The sequence below is a fragment of the Delphinapterus leucas genome, chromosome 8 (genome assembly GCF_059928025.1).
Source record: "Delphinapterus leucas isolate spDelLeu-1000000601 "Yukka" chromosome 8, BTC_Dleu_Yukka2, whole genome shotgun sequence".
Classification (NCBI taxonomy): Eukaryota; Metazoa; Chordata; class Mammalia; order Artiodactyla; family Monodontidae; genus Delphinapterus; species Delphinapterus leucas.
In genome coordinates, this window is record NC_143136.1 from 91,018,793 (window position 1) to 91,033,717 (window position 14,925).

Sequence of the window (14,925 nt, forward strand, 5' to 3'; positions counted from 1 at the left end):
CCATACATTATAACTTAACGATACATAAATGAAAAATGTTGGTATTAATATTCAGGGTTTAGTTAGGATCACAAAGACAGTGTTTACTTGTTCATATCAGCACTGCTCTTGAAATTTCTAGAGAGCAGAAACTGGATTAAACTGAACAGTTCAATTACTTGCATAAAGTATGCAGTGGAGTCATGAAAGTGTGACCATATTATTTAAATTTAGGAAAGGATTTCTTAAATTCTACTTATTGTCTAATTATCTTAATTCAAAACAATATATTTAATGTAAAAATTTTACAAAAATCAGGTGACAGAAGGAAAAAAGGATCAAAAAATAAAGCCATTATTATCGGGCATAGATACTGATGATGATATATTTGTACTTTGTATATATAAAATCACAATTCAGAAGAATTTATATTATTGGCATACACATCCACATACTATTATCACAGCAACCACAGATTTTAAGTAAGACATAATTAACATTTCATATTCTGAAGAGTATTCAAGGGACTATTTATAGAGCAGAAATTAATGATCTAATTAAAACTGATATGCAATGAATTCTGATGATTATTTTCTTTGATACCTATAATTAAGAAATTGGTAAAATTTTCATTTTTTCTAGTACATATTCAAATATAGGTAATGAACATTCTTACTGAATGGAAGCTAGAGTAAAAAATTCAGAAGAAAGGCTGAGATTCTTTCCTGAGTTTAAACTGTTGTTCTTTCAAAATAAAACAGCAAATGCACAATACTCAAAACTGACAACGTAAAACCTCAAACTCATTTGACAGCTCTTTTTCAAATTTGCTTTTGGATCAACTCTGAGAATATAATTTAGACTAAAGATGAACATGTGCAGGTTCTAATCAGCTGTGACTTCCCTGGAAATCTGGGACTACTGGTTCCTATTTTTAAAACTCTCAATTCTCTAAACTAATTCTGAAGGCTAGCTAGGAATATCCAAAGGTGCATAGTACTACAAATTTTGCCACTCTAATCAACTACCTAACCATCCCTTACACTGGCTCCAAAGTGAGAAACTTTTAGTAGTCCAATTTCATATCATCTTCTAGAATACTGGGTATTAGACTTTCTGGCTTTCATAGACAGGTATCCTTTTGTAGAATGCAGATGACAGAAATCGGGTTGTCAGTTTTCCATTTTGTCATTTTTAGAGAATAAAACCCAACTTCCATCCACTATCAAAAGTATTTTAAAATAGAAAGGTTAACTTAGCAACAGAAAAATAGGAGTGGAAAAAAAGTCCTTCTAAATGAATTAATTTAATTTTATGAACAATTCATTACATATATTCTACCTGTATATATAGTCTTCTGTATACCATAGAATAGCATGGGTCTTTGGACCATAAGATTATTTAAAATCTGCTGGATTCCAAAAGATAAAGCAATTTAACCAATTTTCTATTTTTCCTACTTATTCCTCAATTCCTGTTTTCTGCATCACTTTGGGAGAGAAGGGGCAGAACTGTTTACACTGCCAGAAATTTCTACCTCTGGCTATTTGACTCATAGTATGGAACTTGCAAGATTATTTATGTCTTGCACCAAAGGGTAGCACCAGACTGCCTTACCTGTCTACAGCACCACTTGCAGGGGAGGGGAGGAGGCAGTTCTTTAGGTAGGCCAGTGCAATGCTTCCTCCTCTTCTGCAAGCAGTGCTGGAGATGCTGTAGAAGGAAGGGCATCAGTGAGAGGTACAGAAGAAAGAGGGAAAGGGCACAAGGAATGTTTGTTCAAAGCACTTTTTGCCCACCTATGTTAAATACAGTGCCCAGGGTATAAAGGTCTACATCAGTAAAGGTATGTATTACAGTATCCAAAACTGAATTTGATCAATGTCAACTTAAAATATATGTCATGGTGGGTTTGATTTTTAGGAGGTCACTAGCTTGTATAATTTAGCATGTGAATAAAAAGTATACTTCAAAAACTTGTATCAGAAAAAGATCTTAATTTCAGCCTTCATTCTGAACTTTTTGGTTGTCTAGGTTCCAATAAAATATACTTAGGGAAATATACTTAGTAAACAATATTTCAATTCTAAAAAAAGAAATATTTTCTTAAAATGTTTATTCACAAAAAGACTTAGCTGCAGTAGTTTTTTTTCTTAACTGGATTACACAACCTTTAAGATCCTTTAAATTCTAAGATTATGTGATTAAAAAAAATTAACATGCTGAAATTTAAGATAACTGCTAAAATTATGAAAAGATTCTACGTTAAGAATGCTTAAATAAATAAATAAATAAAAGAATGCTTAAATAACATAACCTACAATTATTTAAAATACTACTTAGAGCATCTTATCTATTGGCAACAAATGCTTTAGTATATATTTTTATCAAATTATTTAATGATAAGCTTTGCTCAAGACACTTGCGGTATGTGCTTTATCAACCAACTAATTGTATTCATAACAAATTCATCATACAGTTCATTTAACTTGTCTAAGTGAAAATAAGATGCACTATATTTGCACTATGTAGTCTCTGGGGCCATATTTCAATTATTCTTCTGACACAGTATAATATATAATTAGTTTGTAAATCTTGCCAAGAAATTTTACACATTTTCTATAAAAAGAGTAAAGCTACCTTAGTAGCAGTTAAGGAAGTTATTGTGCTTCCAAGACACTCATCTGTCTACAATAACCTACTGAAATATATTTAATGCTGAGGTTACCTGATCATCTCAACAATTCATATAGATAAAGCTACGTAATAACAATGACAGAACCAAGTTCAAGCCTCAAATTAAGACAAATCATAAGTGTAAATTATTAGAAGGGGCAATGCTGGTAAGTTTCAAAAGATGACATTTCATGCATATGATTATATCTTATAAGTCTGTCAACAGACATAGGTATATCTTAAAAATTTTGAGATGCTTTTGCTTATAATGCTAACATCTATTTGAATAAATGAATCTAACTGCTTGAATGAACAAAAAGCTTCCCAGCCTTTTTTCAGGCACTTTCACTTCCATTCAAGTATGGATTCAAACTGATAAACTAGTAATAATGTTTAATATCATCAATCTGAATATGACAGAAAATACTGACCATCTATTTAGAATTATTCAGAATGAAGAAGATATTCAGAAATCTTGATATGAAGCTATACACATCCATAGTCTTCCTATGAGGAAGAAGTATTTAGTATGTGGTAGTATAACTGTATATACAATTTATAGCTTAAAGACATGACAGAATTTTTTCAGACTGGGCTACTACATTGATTTCTAAGAAAATCCAGTCAGCCTTTACATGGTTAAATATTTACGTATAAAATATTACCAATTACACCAGTTACTTAGTGTATATTTTTGCTTCATCACTAAATATAGCCAAACAGTGAGTTCCTTGAATAAAAAATGTACCCACCTCACAAAATAATGTAAGCTTGTCATCTGGTAAAAGACCATTAGCTTCATCAAGCAAAAAATCCCTTCGAATGAATTTTTTAAAACCCCAGTCTTTCCCTTGTACAAATCGATATGCTCTTTGGCTTTCTGGTGGAAAACAGAATAAAAGTTTAAATAAACAAGTATCCAAGAAACATTCTGTTAATGATAACACAGTTAAATGAATGTGAAAAATAGGACTGGGCCAATACATCCATCATAAAAATTACAGATATGTGTGTTCATAGGTAAAATGTCAAAAGAGTTACATTAGGTAGAACCAGATCATTTCACAGCCTACCAAAAATTCTGGCCATTATCAATGAGCTCACTTTCAGATTCCTAGATATCTAAGTAGATGAAAAGCCTGATCAAATGTCAAGGAGAAGGAAGAGATCTTTCAAACAATCTAAGCCCTTTAACAATGAAGTAGGATTAAAATACATTGGCATAGGCATACTATTCATCATCTAATATCAGAATCAACTTAGAAACATACCTCTCATTTCTTGTTTCTCCCTTTAAAAATGGATGCTCTATATCACCAGGGCATCCTGTAAGCTTTCCTGGGATAACCATCCCACTGATTTAAGTTGCATTAACTAGAGAAAAATCCATTAACTGGTAAAAAAGCTAAATAAAGTCCCCTATCATTTCTAGGTCTTCAGACATAGTCCCATCACCTCTAAAAACAATTTTCATAAAAGTCCAGAAGATGGTCTTAGTATGATTAGTAAAAGATTTAATAAATGTCTGAAGTAAATGTTTCAAATGCCTAACATACTTATTAACAACTGTATACTATGAAATAAACAAGGTCCTTTACAGAAAGTATTCATTATCTGTTATACAAGCTGAAGGTAGAAAACCAGTAATAAATTTAACTGAGATACTCCATGTTAAGGACTGAACGTTTGTATCCCCTCAAAAGTTTCATGTTGAAACCCTATCCCCAAAGTGATGGTATTAAGAGCCCAGTGAGTGGGATTAGATGAGGTCATGAGGGTAGATACCCTCATGAATGTAAGGATTAGTGCTTCCTAGCCCTTTCCATCATGTGAAGACACAGTGAAACACTGGCAGTCTATAAGTAGAACAGTTGGACTAGAATCTGACTATGCTGGCACCCTGATCTTGGATTCCCAGTCTCCAGATTTGTGAGAAATAAATGTCTGTTGTTTGTAGGCCACCCAGTCTATGTTACTTTGTTATAGCAGCCTGAACTAAGACACTCGCCTGTCTTAAATGTCAGACAATGTGAAAACACATGTGAAACTATGTATTACCTTAGCAACAAAATATATTATTAATGTGTGTATTTGGAGGGTTTTTTGTAGTGAGGTTAGTACTTGATTTTTGTTATTCACTTCCAGAAATCACTTCAAATTTAATGCAGCAGTTCATGATATATTTTCCTACTGTGCACACTGTACATTTCCTACAATGATCTTCTGTTATGAAGTGCCAGGCTACATGGTTTCAGCTGGCTATAATTCAGAAGCTTGAACTGAATTTAACAGGTCCTGAGACTAAGAAAAACTGATTTCCTTTCAGTCAGTGTTCAGCCCACTGCTCAAAAAAATTCTAGTGACAAAATATCAGGACATTCGAACTCCTTTCACATTGTTCTTCAGATTTTATTATCTGGCAAAAATGGCAAGGAAGAAAAAGAAATGTTTCCTGAACACCTATTATATATGACAGGCATTGAACCAGGCATCTTGCCCTAACAGTAGCTGTTTTTACAAGTGAAAAGTGAATGTCATTTTAGGGCATAAAAAATTTTAATTTTAATATGATTTAAAACTAATTTTACATGTCTTAGGAAGTCTAAGACTTAGTAAAACAACTGTAACTGTACACTGGCATTTAAAATTAACAGTCAAAATGAAATGTTTTGGGTTAAGCAGATTTTAGTTTTAGGGAAAAAAATCTTAAGTTTTTCTAAGTAAAAGTGCGGAAGTCACAGTACATAGTTACACAGAGACTTCTTCAAGTCAGTTTGGAAATCACTTACCCATTGCTTTTGTTTCTTCCCTTTTAGCGTTCAGAAGGGAAAATTTGAATTTTGCTCGAACTTCACTTTTTGGACAGCTGACTAAAAGCAAATATAAGGACAAGTAGTCTTTACTTTCATCATCTAATCCCTTTGGATTTACCCTCAGGCACCTAAAATAAAACAATAGGCTCACAAGGAGGAAAATAATACTTTAAACATTCAAGAGAGAAGATACTGAAATCATTTGTTAAATCTTTTTTTTTTTAAGAGAACTGGTTTTAATTTAGAAGTGTCTTCAATTATCCACTTATATATATATATATATTTTACAAAGTAAGTTTATCTTATTTCTTTTTTTTATGTTAAATCTTAATAATAGAACAGCACTCTTGTCAATATCCTCACAGTTCTTTACAATTCTCTATACTATTAGGAACTTATTATAAATCTAATATAAAATTAGACAAATATCCATTCAGAAACAGTAACAACAAAATTTTAAAGTAGCCGATGATCATATCAAAAACAAATACCCAAAACAAACAGACATCTTACCATTTCATTTTGTCACTGGGGCTAGATGAGAATGTTGAACTTTTTAACACTTCACCCATTTCCTCTCGACAAAAACTGAAGTTATTAATGGTCCACATGTAGGAAAATTTTACAACTTTAACCTAAAACATTCAGAAAAGCACTTTTACAATGATGACTTTTACACTCTTGACCTGTCACATGTTAAACATTCTTTGACCCACTCTTCTAACACTTCTAGAAACAATGCCAAAGTGCTTCACAATATTCTCAAAATACTACACAACTTGTAAGTGACATAAAGGAAGGCATTTTTAACAGCATGTACCTGTGTGTAACACCAGCTTTCTGCTATAGGACCAGTAGACATATCTCCAGAGAGAGGTGGGGTGGGTTCCCGAGACATTGCCACTTTATTGTAGTCTTCTAAGATTTAAGCAATATCCCACACAGTTGAGTGCTTTACTACTACAAAGAAAAGAAGTTTAATTTACTAATCAAAAAGTTTAACTAACTGAATCAAGAGGGAAGAAGTATTTAAACAGTCATAAAACAATTACTTTCTCAAATTACATTATGAGGAAACATGAGGATTTCATTTAAATTAATGAAAATTAATTTTTAAGAAATAAAACCATAAAACTTTATGCCATATAACACTTGAAATCTGAATGAAGTTAATACTTACAGATTTTATTATACAAAGGCATGCTTTCCAAAACTGTCACAAATCAAAAAATAACATATAGCTTAATAGTAAGATCAAAAACATAAAATCACAAAATAACGTGGAAACTTGTAACAATTAATATTTGATTCACCTTCCTTCACCTTTCCGTTGACATATTTATGAAAATCAAAAGGGCTACGAAGTTAGAACAGCCCTGGAAACTACAAATATTACTCGTCTCTCAGACCCCCAAGTTCTGACCAACTAAAAACACAGAATGAGACATAACAGGCAATGCTGAAGAATTATATTCCACAGAAATCTACCTCTATCTCAGACACACAGGTTCTCAGATGAGACTTTGTCCCTATCAGAGTGTTCCCTACCAGATAATATGTACCATCTCATAAAATTTCCTCCCAATTGGCTGTTCTTGAACTACATCTACTTGGACACATAATTAATCATCATAACCTGGCCAGGACATTAGTGACTAGATGGTGCTTTGCAACTTGGAAAAGTCTATAAAAGAAAAGAGGCAAAATCCAGAAGAGCTACGTAAGTATTGCACTTTGCAGGGGTATGGGTGGCGGTGTTGAGATTACATTCCAGTACAAGGAATCAAGTCTGGAGAACACTGTTTTCATTTAAGAATAATTAATGAGTGAAGAAAAGCACATGAGTCCTATAAAAAGAAACTACTAAGGGAAAAAAAAGGAAGGACTTCATTCAAAATGCAGAAGAAAATATCTGCTCTGTGTCTACAACCAATGAAACAATAGTATGAAATAAGAAAACAAAGACTGAAGAAAGCTTCCTGAAAGATACATAAAAACAAAAAGAGGGCTTCCCTGGTGGTGCAGTGGTTGAGAGTCTGCCTGCTGATGCAGGGGACACGGGTTCGTGCCCCGGTCCGGGAAGATCCCACATGCCGCGGAGCGGCTAGGCCTGTGAGCCATGGCTGCTGAGCCTGTGTGTCCGGAGCCTGTGCTCTGCAGCAGGAGAGGCCACAACAGTGAGAGGCCCACGTACCGCAAAAAAACCCCAAAAAAGATATAAAAGGTATAAAAAAATGCCAAACTACAAATGAAGACTCACATTCAAAATCTGTACTAGAAATAAACAATAAAAATAAGAAACCACCACCAAGATTTAAAAAAATCACAAGTATCATGTTTGATTAAAGGAACAAAAATCAGGATGGCTCCATTTTTCTCCTCATTGTTAAATACATATAGAAAACAGGATTAATTACTACAGAGGTCTAAGGGGAAAAGGGCTGTAGCACAAAGATTCTGCACTATATTATGTTTCTACTCCTTTATGATTGGATTGTTTGAGTAATTCCCCCTTTCAATAATGGCATCTATACTAATATACTCACCCAAATGTATTTATGTAGGTTCCTCACATACAAGAGTTCCTGTCACATCATGTACTTGCAGCATGACACAACTAGGCAATCAGCAAAGTAGCCAGACAAGAAAGTCAGGATGATAACATTGGGAACACTCTATGAGGAGCACTTAAAAGTCACAATCAGCATTAAAGGAGAGGTGAAGAAAAGTGGATGTCCCTTATTTAAGTAAGCTAGAGGAGATAAATGGTTGAAGGAAGGAAGAGTGCCTCAAAGAAAAGTGAATACACAATTTAAGAGCATTGTACACTGTCACTTTAACAAGAATTATTCACTTCTACATAAAAATGAGGTACTGCTTGTAAGTACCTCCAGCTGTTATCTTCAGTTACTTTTATAAACCACAAATGGTTATTTACGTCTGAAAACAGAACAGCAAACAGGTACTCACAACAGGGAGATCCAGAGCACCATCAAAGATGTTGGTTCCCCCTCCATATTTAACAGCTTTACTGAGGTATAATTTACATATCATGAAATTCACTCATTTTAAATGTACAGATCAATGATTTTTAGTGAATTTATACAGTTGTCCACTCATCAGTACAGTTTTAGAGTACTTCCAGCATCCCAAAAGGTCCTTCCCACTCCCAAATTTAGGGAACCACTCATCTGCTTTCCATAGTTACACCTTATCTAGAAATTCCATGTAAACAGAATTGTACAACACATAGTTTTATGTGTGGCTTCTGCTCTTTCCCCTGAATATGTATTACGGTTTCCTGTTTCTTTGCATATCTCATAATATTTGGCTGAAAGCTGGACATGTTAGTCAATACACTGTAGCAACTCTGGATTCTCATTTGTTTTTCTATGGGTGGTTGTTTTCTTTTTAGTAACTTGCTAGGACTTAACTGCAATATCCATCTCCACCATATTGTATAGCTGCTGATATCTGTTTGGCTTTTTATTCTTAACTTTTTTTACCTGGTTAGCAAAGCTGCAGGCTGTCCCCTTTCTTTCAAACCAAGTTTGCTACTTTTAGTTGACAAAGCCAAGTTCCTCCCACTCCCTCCTTGGCCCCAAATCAAGCCCGGAATCAAGTCCACCTGATCTGGCAGCAAAGCTGATGGTCTTCCTGGCTAGCCCCAGGCTAGTAAAACTACCACTGTTTTCTACTGGGTTGAAGGTGGAAATAGGAGCAGAAACACGAGTTGGATATTTCTCTTAAGCAAATTCACAATTAATAAATGTACCGAAAGGGCAACGATTATCAACTTACCCATTAGAAATATGTGAAAGAGCCTGTCCTAGTCAATACTTTTGCCACTGATTCTGAAGCAAGCTAATAAAATAAGCTACAATAACCAACCTTGAAAACAACAAACCAAGAAAAGTATTTGCAATGCATATAGCACACAAAAGGGTAATTTCCCTAATATATAAAGAATTCCTAAAAATCAGAAAGAAAAAGTAAAGGATACAAATAATTCATAGAAAAAGAATTTTACTCATAATTAGAGTAGTATAAATTGAAACTAAGTTAAGGAGCCGTTTTTTAACCCAGGACACTAGTGATAATCCAAAAAAAGTGGTGAGAGTTTAAGGATAGGCACTCTCATACATTCTTATGGGAATGTATATAAATTGTAAAGTTGTTTTAATAACCTCCCTCATTTTTTTTTTGCTGTACGCGGGCCTCTCACTGTTGTGGCCTCTCCCATTGCGGAGCACAGGCTCCGGACGCGCAGGCTCAGCGGCCATGGCTCACGGGCCCAGCCGCTCCGCGGCATGTGGGATCTTCCTGGACCAGGGCATGAACCCGCGTCCCCTGCATCGGCAGGCGGACTCTCAACCACTGCGCCACCAGGGAAGCCCCTTCCTCATTTTTTTTATGGTGAAATTTCTGGCAAAAGGGAAAGGAAATGATGCTAATAAATAAACTACTATTTTACAAGTATAAAAATGCTGATGCTTCTCATGGACATCAAATAACACTAATTATATGGTTTCTGTCAACTAAGAATGATTTCAAAAAGATTCAGAAAAAGTTAGTGAGATGAAGAAGCAATTTGCAGGAGAATAGCTAAAAAGGGGGAGAGTGGAGTTTAACCTCCTTTATAATCAGTTATTAAAGAATCCATGGGGCTTCCGTGGTAGCGCAGTGGTTGAGAGTCCGTCTGCCGATGCAGGGGACATGGGTTCGTGCCCCGGTCCGGGAAGATCCCACATGTTACGGAGCGGCTGGGCCCGTGAGCCATGGCCGCTGAGCCTGCGCGTCTGGAGCCTGTGCTCTGCAACGGGAGAGGCGCGCGTACTGAAGAGAAAAAAAAAAAAAAAGAATCCATACCATTTTTCACCTATAGTATTTCTTTTCAAAGATTATTTTAAACTGTCAATTCCTATAGCCAGGAAAACTGCATAGAAGCAGATATTACTTTACTGGCAAATCTTTTCTGTAGGACAATCTTACAATTACTATCAAAAGCAATTTTTTTCTCAGATTCATCCTAGAAATTCATCTTGGGACAAATATCACAACTGTGGGAAAAGATAACTAAGTATAAGCATAGTATGTTTTTGTGATATATTTATATACACAGAACTATGCAACCATTAAGAATGTACTTAATTTTCTTAATGACAGGTAAAGTATTCAAAATATGTTTAAAGTAAAACATTAAACAGAGTATGCCTTAAAGGACCTCACTTTAAATAGCACATACAGGCATAGCTCAAGATACTGAGGGTTTGGTTCCAGACCACCACAGTAAAGCGACTATCACAAAGTGAGTCACATGAAATTTTTGGTTTCCCAATGCATATAAAAGTTATGTTGACACCATGCTGTAGTCTACTAAATGTTCAATAGCATTACGCCTAAAAAAGGTACAGACCTTAATTAAAAGATACTTTATTGCTTAAAAATGTAACCATCACCTGAGCTTACAGAGAATCATAATCTTTTTGCAATAGTAACATCAAATATCACTGATCAGATCACCATAACAAATGAAAAAGTTGGAACTATTTTAAGAATTACCAAAATGTGACACAGAGACATGACATTAGTAAATGCTGTTGAAAAAAATGGCACTAATAGACTTGTTTGATGCAGGGTTGCCATAAACCCTCAATTTGTAAAGAGTGCAGCATCTGTGAAGCGCAAAAAAGTGAAGCACAATAAAACGAAGTATGCTTGTAGAGTTATAACAAGTATGGGTGCATAAAGAAAAACAGACTGGCACACAGACACACTGAGTTGAACTTTGGCACTGATAATGCTGCTAAGATATATATCTAAGTATTAACAGAGGCTACCTCTGGGTGGTGAGATTTTTGCTTATTTTTATTTGTTTATATTTTCTAAGTATGTTATTATGTTTTAATTAACAGAGATACAAGTCATTATTTTTAAAAGAAGTAGAAAATCAGTTATTTACATGCTTACATTAGCCCACAGAAAATGTGTTTGTGTGTGTGTGTGTGTGAGACAGAGAGACAGAGAGAGAGAGAGAGAGAGAGAGAGAGAGAGAGACTTTTCAAGTAGTAGACATTGAGAGACATTGGGTCAAAGATGGTAAGTCAAAGAAAACTTTAATCATAATCTTTAATACTTAACTTTCTATAAGAAGATGCTAATTTAATACTAATAAAATAAATAAAATTTAAGTTTAAAGAATCTAGAGTAAAAAACAAAAGTTCTTTAATGCCTCTACAAGAGTTTTTACCTTGCTCAAGTGTAACTCACAACATAATCCATATATATATATATATATAAGAACCAAGTAAAAGGTTACAAAGATTTTTGTCTTTTTTCCAACTACTTCAAATGATGTAGTTATGTAATGCGGGTATGAAGAATGCTGGTGAGCAGACTGCATTTGTGCATACTTACAAGACATTATGTACCTTGTTTATTCCTCCACAACTCTATGAGATGGATGTTAATAACCCCACCTTAACCATGAGAAAATGACTAGACAAGTTAGAAAGCTTACTTTAGACTTTATTAACCAGAAAGTGGCTGAACACAAATTTGCCTGGCTCCAAAGTCTACACTCTTTCCATAGAATAATGCTGCTGCTCCTGATATAATAGAGCTGAAACAGCCCTTAACCTGTCTGGTCCAACTCTTACTTTACAGTTGAGGACCAAGATGAGAGAAATGGACTAGACTAGAAAAATAAACTGCCCATGTTTACATTGCTGGATAAATATCAGAAGAAGGACAAAGACAAAGATCTCCTAATGTCCATTTCAGTGTTATTGCCAGTATTCTATTTTCTTTTTCTTCTCTTCAAACGTTAAAAAAAAAAAAAAAAAAAGATAGACCATCAGCTACATTCAAGACCTTCAGGACTTCCTATTCCTGTTCTTGCAGAAAGAGCACAACTAATATAAAATCTAGAGAATAACTGTAGACAATCTACACAAATTAACAAATAAAGGTTTCATCTATATTCTAAATATGGATGAAAAGTTTCTTTTAAAAATTTTAAGTGTGATGTTTTATAGCTTTATTTTAAAAAGCAAGACTTATTAGAATAAACACATATGTAATTTTCTACTTAAAAAAAAATGTTTGAGTGCCAGACTTAACGTTCTATTACAGCGGTCCCCAAGATTTTTGGCACCAGGGACTGCTTTCATGGAAGACAATTTTCCCACGGACGGGGGTGGGGGGTGGTGACATGGCTCAGGCATTCATGTGAGCGATGGGGAGCGGCAGATGAAGCTTCACTCGCTTGCCTGCTGCTCACCTCCTGCTGTGTGGCCCAGTTCCTAACAGGCCATGGACCGGTACTGGTCCACGGCCCGGGGGTTGAGGACCCCTGTTCTATTAGGCATATGTAACAGACACACACTCAGCTACATAAATTCACCATAAAGAATGTCAAATATCCAGAATATATATAAAGAACCGTATGTCAAACAACCATCTTCCTACCACCAAACCTCTTCTTCCTACCAGAAGTTATCTGTATCTTAAAGTTCTAGCATAGCAAAGAATTTCTTCACATTCTTATGTATCTGTGAATCCCTAAACTATATAGATAGAAATTTACAGATGTAGTAAAGTATATGCATACAGAACTCACTGAAAATGGCAAAGTGGGGCGTGCTTTGTGCAGGCTGGTAACCTTCCTGAAGGATCAGCTTAAGGGCTTGCCTTTGTCTCACCTGTCTTGGAGCTTCTGCAGGGTAGGAGCAGCATTCTGGATGGCAGCATTTGTCAAAACCATTTAAAAGCAAATGTATTACTGTACCTGTCTGGAACAGGGGTAAGTGTTGGGGCAATCATCAGCCAGATAGGAAAGCCTGAGGAGAAAGAAACTGAGAAAGATACTTGGGAGAAAAGGGCTTTTAAAAGCTCTCACACATACAGGGGAAGTTAGAAGGTCATGTGCATAACTGAGTCCAAACACATCCTTGGAAAAAATGTGAGACAACCCTAAGCTATCAACTCTGGCTGACCTTTAGGTGTCACACAAGCAGAAAGTGAAGACTAAGGCAGAGCTGTAAATGGTGAAGCTTTGAAGGAGTGCTCAAAAGAAAAAGCCAATTTCTACAAAACTAGAAAAGTATGTTTTTGGCTCCGTGTATTTATGGAAATCAAAAATAAGTTGAAAGTAAAAAGATGAAAAAAGATATTCCATGTGAAGAACCAAAAGACAGCTGGGTAGCTATCGTAATAATAAGACAAATGGACTTTAGTCAACAGTTATCACAGGAGACAAAGTAGTACAGTACATATTGATAAAAAGGTGAACCATGAGGAAGACATAACAACTATAAACATATATGCAAACAGAGCTCCAAACTATATCAAGCAAGAACTAATGAAACTGGAAACAGACAATTGCTCAATAATAGTTGGAAATATCAATACGCGACTTTCAATAATATATAGAACACCCAGGAAGATGATCAATAAAGAAACTGAGGACTTGAACAACATCATAAAACAACTAAACCTAACAGACATTCACATGTCGACAACAGAATACAAATACACATTCTTTTCAAGTGCACATGGAATATTCTCCACTTAGACTGTATGCCACAAAACAAGTCTCTGACAAATTTTAAAATACTGAAAAAGTATCTTCTCTGATTGTGCTCCCTCTTCCCCCTTGGGGCTCAGGTATCCATCTTACTGGGAAGAGCAGGATGTCAACACTTCCCATTCTATTGCTGAAGCTAAGCTCCCAAGTGAATGTGGCCAAGAGATGGCGGGGGTTGGGGGGCGGGTGGGGGGGTGAATGTAGGATCTACCTTGGGTGTGGTGCTGCTGTAGCACTGACTGCTACTGTTGCAGCCTGTAAGGTGGGAGTCCCATACCGGGAGGACCAAGCCAGGAAGACCTGAGGGTGCCATTCCCCTCCTCTACCCCCATTCCACCAAGTGCTTAGCTCCTAGAGCAGAGATATCACTGGGAGAGAAATACATCACTGTACTCACTCCAGACTCCAGAGACCTGACCTGGAGATACTGCCTGTGGGGCAAGGAGGCCATAAAACTGATAGCTTCAAATCTTCTCCTAGAGAAACAGCAATTCATTTGCAAGGGAATGAGCGAGGGTGCTCTGAAAAACAGGAGAGGTGCTGGTGAAAGGCAACTGAGAGGAGATTAGAGGAATCTTGGGACGTAAAAGCTAAACTGTAGGCCGGTTTGTTTGCTAGAGAGCAATGGAAACAACTAGGAGGAGCCTTCCTGGGGTCAGAACATATCTCAAGCACTGATTTAGGAAACCTTTCCTCCAAAGGAACTCAAATTTGATTAGTACGTGAAGCAATTAATGCCTCAGGCCATTGCTAAAATTATAGTGCAATTAGCCTTAGATTAGTGGACCATAACAGTTTTAAGTTGTCAGGGAAAGAGACAGTCAAGAACTCTGCCAATATCATTGTCATCCCAGCGTTAACCATTGGAAA

The 14,925-nt window shown here is 35.7% G+C and overlaps 1 protein-coding gene across 5 annotated transcripts in view; it reads right to left on the bottom strand.

Annotated features, from left to right (window-relative positions):
- Nucleotides 1–14,925, bottom strand: part of SPOPL (speckle type BTB/POZ protein like) — a 62,369-nt gene that overhangs the window by 15,198 nt on the left and 32,246 nt on the right. For 2 of the 5 annotated variants that reach the window (XM_022569636.3, XM_022569634.3), the window contains exons 2-6: nt 6,289–6,428; nt 5,982–6,103; nt 5,445–5,596; nt 3,408–3,535; nt 1,597–1,692 (exon numbers count right to left, since the gene is read on the bottom strand). In XM_022569636.3, the coding sequence (XP_022425344.1) occupies nt 1,597–1,692; nt 3,408–3,535; nt 5,445–5,596; nt 5,982–6,103; nt 6,289–6,366 (576 nt within the window). In that variant the 5' untranslated portion in view covers nt 6,367–6,428. The remainder of the gene's footprint in view (nt 1–1,596; nt 1,693–3,407; nt 3,536–5,444; nt 5,597–5,981; nt 6,104–6,288; nt 6,429–14,925) is intronic. The other 3 variants (XM_022569638.3, XM_022569637.3, XM_022569635.3) reach the window with 2 other exon arrangements.